At 59.5% G+C, this 7222-nt stretch overlaps 1 protein-coding gene across 4 annotated transcripts; it reads right to left on the bottom strand.

Moving 5' to 3' along the window:
- Nucleotides 1-137: 137 nt before the first annotated feature.
- Nucleotides 138-6980, bottom strand: ING1 (inhibitor of growth family member 1). 4 transcript variants are annotated; one of them, XM_086330589.1, is made up of 2 exons: nucleotides 6131-6980; nucleotides 138-1087 (listed from the first exon to the last, which is right to left on the bottom strand). In XM_086330589.1, the coding sequence occupies exon 2, from the start codon at nucleotides 939-941 to the stop codon at nucleotides 387-389; it is 555 nt and encodes a 184-aa protein (XP_086186715.1). In that variant the 5' UTR covers nucleotides 942-1087; nucleotides 6131-6980; the 3' UTR covers nucleotides 138-386. The 4 variants fall into 4 exon arrangements, with proteins under 4 accessions (XP_086186715.1, XP_086186713.1, XP_086186714.1 ...); XM_086330587.1 differs by lacking the exon at nucleotides 6131-6980 and adding an exon at nucleotides 5002-5369; XM_086330588.1 differs by lacking the exon at nucleotides 6131-6980 and adding an exon at nucleotides 3413-3820.
- Between the last annotated feature and the right edge of the window lie 242 nt (nucleotides 6981-7222).

Here is a 7222-nt window from a genome sequence, read left to right as displayed (position 1 = left end):
ACAATGTGTTCATGAAGTAGTCACATTTTTATTCAAATAGAACAGTGGCGAGATGGACTCTTTTCTTCCCACATCTAATGCGTGAGGTTGCTGCCAAGACGCCCCAACCCCCAACAACAAAAAAATCAGAGACTGACTTGTGTGTTTCATTCAAACCTATATTTGCAGTTTCTCAAACGCTGATCCACAGACCACTTTCCTCTTACACGTGGGACAGCACGTGCACCACCGTGGGTGGTGGGTGCACCACCGGGACAGCAGAGACGCCCGGCGCCCGAGCGAGGGCAGCTCCTCCTCCGTCCACAGGTGCGTCCCTGCGCCCGCCCGCCCGGTGGCGACGCAATAAATACGCGGCTTGCGGCCGCCTGGGTCCGGCAGGCCCGCCACTACCTGTTGTAGGCCCGCTCCCGTTTGGACTTCTCCAGGGCCTTGTCCATGGTCTTCTCGCTCTCGCCCCGGCACTTGGGGCAGTACCACTTGCCCTTGGGCTTGTGGCTCAGCCCCACGCAGGAGAAGTGGAACCACTCGATGGGGCACTCGTCGTTGTCGCAGCCAATCATCTCCCCGTAGGAGACCTGGTTGCACAGACAGTACGTGGGCTCGTTCGGGTCGATGGGCAGGTCCGCGGGGGACGCCTCCCTCTCCGCTTTGGCCTTGGAGCGCTTCTTCTTCTTGGAGGCCTTGGCCTTCTTCTCCTTGGGCGTGCCCGAGGTGACGTCATCGTGGTCGTGATTATTCGCGGCGTTCTCCCGGTTCTCGTTGTTGCGCTGCCGCCGGGACCTCTTGTTGTTGGGCTTCTCCGCCTGGGCGATCGCCTCGTTTTTGGACTTGTCCTGGCCGGCTTTGCTGTGGCCCGTGGCGTCAGCGGCCTCCTGGTGGGCCTCCAGCAGCTCCACGTGGCTGTCCACCTGCCGGGCCCGGTTCTCCACCAGCTCCACCATCTGACTCACAAGCTGGATCTTCTCGTCGCCCAGCTCCTGGCTGCGGATCAGCGCCCGCTGGATGCAGTGCAGTGCTCTCCGCTTCTGGGCGCCGTCCGCCTCCCGCTTGAACCTCTCGTAGTACTCGTCCAGTTCCTTCAGGATCTCTGCCAAGGGGAAAACAAGCGTGAGACCCCGCCAAACACAGTCTCCAACCCATAAGACCGTGGCTGTCAGGGACCAAAACGATCAACGCAAGGCTTCCTAGTACGAAAAATTTGTAACACCTAGGCCTTTCTAACAGGCTTCTTACCCCTGTTACAAAAAGAAAAAAAGTCTCTGGAACTAAATACTAACGTTAACACGGTTCCCATTTATCAAAGTGCACCCCAAAGCTTCCCAAGGGACTCTGTGTGCACTCAGAGCACGGGTAACCAAAACTCCCTGGACAAGCGGCCATGGGGGAGAGTTCAAGTTTAGGCGAGGTATTGAGGCCCAAGCTTTTATTTTCTGTAAAATTAAAGATTATGTCCTATATTTCCATTGTTTTTATCCAAGCATTTTGGGAACATTTTAAAGGCTGTTAGTCTCTTTATTTTAGCGCACCAACATCTAGAAGCTACTATTAGAGAGATTATATAAATACTACTCAGCGGCCCACAGCCTCAGTTTACTTGCCACATCATTGCATCACAGCATGCACTGGAGTATCTCTGTTATCACCCTGTTACTGAAAACAAGAATGGTCTGTAAGGAGGAGCCAGACAAGGGCAGCCCTGCTTGGACACAAAGGTAACAGATTTCACTTTTCCCTTTACTGCTTAGAGCAATAACATTTGTATCTATAAAAGACAACAGATTTTAAAACAAACAAAACTCCCTCCTACTAAATGTTAACCTATTTGGACAGGTTAGAAAACAGTATACCTGCTTTTAAAATGTAATTTGGCGAGTGGAACTAGGCAATTTCTCAAGAAATAAAAACTGTTAGATAAATCTGACTGAAACAAGGAAAGTAAATATTCTTGCCAAAACTCTACTTAAATACACAGAAATTCCCAGACTTATTTTCCCTAAACAGTAATCATTAAACAGTATCAGATTTTACTCCTGAAAACCCTTTGCAGTCTCTTAAGATAAGGCAATTCAACTCTCCAGCTAGGAAGTTGGGGAGGATGTGGGTAGAGGGTGTATAAAACGTGACATGACCACTTCCAGATGTTATCTCCAATTAGTTATAAGGCACACACCTAACACCAGGGTATAAACATATGAACTTAGGCCCACACGACTTAAGCACAGGTTATTTTCCAGGCTATATTCTTCAGACTGCCTTCTCCTAGAAAGGAGGAATGCCAGAGTCTCAGGGGCTCTTGGAGTAAGTAATCCTGAACATAAGCAGCTCTGTTCAACTTATCCAAGTTCTATCTCATAGGTGTTAAAATATGAGTTTCTGCCATTTATTTTTAAGTGATTACACTACAAAACTGTATCACTTGGTTTAATCAGTAACCCAAATTTCTGAAGACAATGTTAGCATTTCATTGGAAAGACACCAATTCCATCATATCACTAACTTGAAAGTTAATAGCATACAGCTTTTTTCACATCACAACCAAGCTCACAGCCCTATAAAGCCTTACTGTGGGAAAGAAACAAACATCCCATCAGAAAATCACCAAGAAATAATTCTGTTACCTACACAACAGCATACGTTTCTTCAGTGCCCCAAGCAAAGCACTCTGATCAACAAAACCACTGAAGTTCAAATATCTGTAAACAAGAACCCTGGTGCTAACTAGGGAGGCATCCTGGTCTCTTTAGCTCCATCAGCTCCAACTGCTGCTAACCCTTTTTTCTAAAAAGGCTCCACACACCAGCACCCTGTGAAAGTAATCTTAAAAGATTAATGGAGACTGCAGCAAAGTTTAATCTCATCTGTCCGATGATTATAAGTGTATTTTAATTCTACATAGGGATGGCACCAAAGTTCTATTAGGAAGCCCTCTTCCTTGGGGGTGCATCAGCATTTAAAAAAAAAATAACATTTTAAAAATAACTGGAAAATATTTCAAATTGAAAATAACCTCAAATATCACTGGCAAACGAATTACAACCCATCCTCATGAATTAATGTCCCATTGAAAATAAGCGAATACTGTTAATCAAAGCTTGACTTGCAACTGAGAAGTTAAGAATGGAGCCTTAATTTCTAGACTAGACTGCGCTGCAAATCTCGGCGTTTACAGTAAATCCCAACCGAATGAGTTATGACCACTATATGCCGGGTGACGAGGCTCCCTCGGGGCCCCGCCGGGGTGTCGGTGGGGCTGGTCTTCTCCCGTGGAGCCGGACACGCGCAAAGCGGCTGTCACCCCGGCTCTGAGACGGTAAACAGGCAGAGTCTTCAATCTCCGTCTCCGAGCGCAGCGCACACCACCCGCGTTCCGCGCCCGGGGCACCGACCCACCCACCAGGCCGGGGTCACTCACGGCGCCGCCGCTCCCGCGGGCCCCAAGGGCCCGGCGGGAGGCCCGACTGCACCCTCGCCGGCCCGGCGGCACGGACGCCGGTCTCCCGCTGTCCCCCGGGTGCCGCCATTGCTCCGCGGAGGAAATGACCCGCTCCCGTCCTTGGGGGGGCGGGGTGGGGGCGGGGCCGAGCCGGACCCCCACCAGTGGAGAGGCGGCCAGCGGGCGGCGCGCCCCGCCCCTGGAGCCACTGCCTATAAGGATAGCCGGGCCGGAGGGCGGGGGCCAAGCGGGTCACCAATCACGACGCAGGAAGGGAGGACACAGCCCGCCCCAGCCGTAGCAATGGCCAATGTGAGGCCGGAGGCCGGGCGACCCGAAGACATTCGAATCGACTCGACCTCCTCCCTCCTGCCCGCCCCTCTACGCAAGGGAAAAAGAAGGCGGCGGAAACAGAGCCATGCCACTCACAGTGCAAGGCCCGCCCCCATCCGGCCCAGGAACCAATGGCTCAGCGACGGACTGATAAGGACATTCCATGGGAGATACCGAGTCCAATCACAGGAGGCCGAGGCGGAACGATCGCAATATGCTAATCGGGCGCCTATATAAGTCGCCGCGAAGGCGAGCCTTAGGCAGAGCGCGCAGGGGCGCCTTGCCGTACGGACTCTCGGTTCGTTGTGGGGCTCTTCCTGGCTGTCCACCTCCCCCCGCTCTTCCGTTTCCCTGCTGCGCAGCCCTGTAAACATTAGTAAACTCCGAGGGACTGTCCACGGCACAGACACAGCCCCCAGCGCCGTGCCTGACCGGGCAGCAAAGTTTCCCCAGCGGCCGACAATTCCCCGCGGACCCGACCCCTGCGTCTCTCGGGCAGTCAGGGCGGCGGGGGCTGCAGAGGACGATGCACAGATCCCCTCCCCTGCCAGGTCCCTCTCCAAACCGAAGGTACCTGCCTGCGCCCCCCGAGCGCAGCACGGATGGGCGACTTCCTCGCCCCATCCTCCCTCCCCTCCCTTCCCACGGCACACACGGAATAAAGCCCTGGCCCTCCGCAGGCTACACCCGGCCGCGGCGCCCCTCACTCGGTGTCCGGCGCCGTGCGAGGGCCGGGGGCTGGGTGGGGGCGACTGGGGCCGCACCACGCGGAGTAAGGACCCCGGACTTTACGTAACACTCAGATTCGGGACTGGGTGGAGGTGGTTCCGGGGACCCCTTGCCCTCTGCGCCCTCCCGTCAGCCCTGCGCGCAGCCCCGTCCCCGCGCCCCTCAGCCTGACGACCGCGGCACAGCCCTCCCCAGGCGCCGTGGCCTGCGCCCCCTGCGCCCCCTCCCCCGCAGCACCCCGCCTCGTCACTTCACTACAAAGAGCGCTTTGCTCGCGCAGCCTGGCATCAAGACCTCTCTCGTTCCTCCTTCCTCCTCCGTGCCCGGGCTTCGCGCACAAGGACCTTGGCAAATCAAAGACGCCCCAGACCTTTTGTTTCTGCCCGGCAAGGGCCCCGCCGCGGGCTCGCGGCTCTCCAAGAGGGGAAGCAGGACGGCCCGGCCCCGCGGCGCGCCGCCACCGGCGGGGATGGAGCAGCCGCCCCCGCCCATCCATCCCGCCGTACCTTGGTATTTCGCGTCGATCTCCCGCATCAGAGAGACGTTTCTCTGCAGATCAAAAGGCAGAGACTCGATGGAGTCCAGGTAGTCCTCCACGTAGTTCACCAGGTGGATCTGCTCCCCGTTGGCAGGGCTCAACATGGTTCACCGCGGTCCCCGGCGACTCCGCGCGGCTTTCCGCTTCCTCCGGCCCCCGCCCCCTCGGAGCCCGGCGCTGCAAAATGCAAGGCTCCCGCCCGCCGGCGCGCCCCCCCCCCGACTCCAGCCGGCCCCGCGCCGCTACATCTGCGAGCCGCGCCGCCTGGGCCCGGGGACCGGCTCCTGGCGGGCCGGGCCGGCGCTCGGCGGCCTCGGGCGCGGGGCGGGCACGGGCGGGCGTGCGGGCGCGCACCCCGGCGCCGGGGCCGGGGCCGGGGCCGAGCGAGCGCGGGAAGGGGCGCGCGCCGCCCGCCGCGCCGCACTTGTCCAACGTGGAAAACCCAAATACCAGTTTCAAACACTTGGGAAACATTCGGCCCCCCGGCACCGCGCATGCGCCCCGGCGCCACCGCCCCCTCCCCCGGGGGCCCCGCCCCCGCCGCACGCACGCCCCTCGCCAGCCCCGCCGCCCGGGGGGTGGGGCTCTGTCTGTCACTCCGGCCCGGGCGGGGGTCTCGCGGGCAGAGGGCGGCGGGCGGGGCGCAAACTTTACTAGGAGTTTCGCACTTGCAGGCACAGCGGCGTCGGGCGGCACCGCACTCCCACTGGGGCGGGGGGGCCGCAGGGCGGCAGGAAGCCCCGCCCCAGACGGCCGGAGCCGAGCCCGCAGAAGCAGCCCCGCCGCCAGCCCCGCAGGCAACCTCTCTCCCGCTGCCAGCCCCTCGCACTCCCCTAGCCCGCTCTGCAGCGGGGAAATATATAAGTACGGCTCGGAAGAGACTGGCAACCTCGGGAGCCAATCGACTTGCCGCGCACAGTTGGATGGTCCAATCAGGACGAGGAGGGGTGGGTGAGCTCGGGTACCGCCCCCTCCGCCGGGGTCTCACTACTGGAAACCCGCGTCCTCTCGGGGCGGGCGGGGCCCGGTCGGGCGGAAGTGGGCGCGCGTGCGCACTAGGGCGGCCACGGCGCCGCCGGCCCGCGCGGGAGACCTACCATCTGGCGGTCGGACCACCACTCCCAGCGGCCCCCGCGGCTCGCGCGCTTGCGCGGTCCAACACCGCCCGCCCTTATTGTGTCGCCGGCTGGAGGCTGGAGCCAAGCGGCTTGGAGACAAAGAGGCTCGAGAAGTGAACCCACGCCGGGCCCCCGGAGAGGCCGGACGGCCCTTCTTCTCGCCCGTGGCCTGGATGACGCTCTTGATATCCGCGCCCCCACTTCGAAATACCACCCACAGCGGGGTGGGGCCGGCTTTCAGTCAGAGGTCCCGGGGGGGTTTCTCTCTCAGTCTCGGGCCCTTCCCTCCCTCCATATCTCTCTCCTCCTGGTGCTAAACTCAAGTTGGGCTTTCAGCGAGCCCCGTTGCCTAGACGACGAGCCCGCGCGCGGGCCCGCCTCTTCCTATCGAGGCCCCGCCCCGTGGGCGTGACCACGCCGAGGCTTTGTCCGCGAGCCCGGGGCCTGCGCCCGAGCCGCCGCTGCAGGCAGGGGAGCTCGGAGGCGTTCTCTCCGTCCCGTGTGTCCTCTCTCTGGGCGCAGACGTCCTGTAGCCGTCTTTAACCCTGCCCGGTAGCTCGGCCCCAGCCTACGAGCGTCCCATACCAGCTCTGCGTCCCCTCTTCGGCCGGTGGATGGGTGGTGGAGGGTTGGCCTCCCTCCCGGGTGCCCCGCTGCTCCGCGCGGTCCCGCCCCTCGACCCGGGAGCGAGGCTCTGGTGGAGCCCCGAGTGTCCGCAGAAGCAGCGTTGTGACAGCCAAGACCGCTCGGAAGTTTTCAGTCCCTCTCTGTAACCAGTAGAATTGCAGCCCAGCCCGGTGTTTTTAAAATGGGCGATTGTCCGTAGCGCGGCTCGCGCTGGCCAGGTGATGGTCTCGTAAACAGCGCGAGACCGCGTTGAGCTGTTTGTCTTTCGAAACGAGTTTTCACGTTGGACCGTTGCTGCGCTGATCAACCCCGAATAGTACTTAGCACTTTGAAATGAGTTTCTTCTTTACGCTCAGCCCCCTTAACCCACCCCCACATCAGGAGAACGTTCACTTCGAAAATTTGGGGAAACGGTTGTTATTTCACTTAGAGATTCACACTTTT

This window comes from Bos grunniens, chromosome 12 (assembly GCF_055505025.1).
Source record: "Bos grunniens cultivar Pamir isolate PY7600 chromosome 12, Bosgru_T2T1.0, whole genome shotgun sequence".
NCBI classification, from domain to species: domain Eukaryota; kingdom Metazoa; phylum Chordata; class Mammalia; order Artiodactyla; family Bovidae; genus Bos; species Bos grunniens.
This window is presented reverse-complemented; position numbering and strand designations above follow the sequence as displayed.

Excerpts from the sequence above, each read along its gene's own strand:
- ING1 (XM_086330587.1), bottom strand. The coding sequence starts at position 5,137 with ATGTTGAGCCCTGCCAACGGGGAGCAGATCCACCTGGTGAACTACGTG. Across the intron at positions 1,088-5,001 it reads GATCGACGCGAAATACCAAG|AGATCCTGAAGGAACTGGAC; the intron begins GTACGGCGGGAT and ends TCCCCTTGGCAG.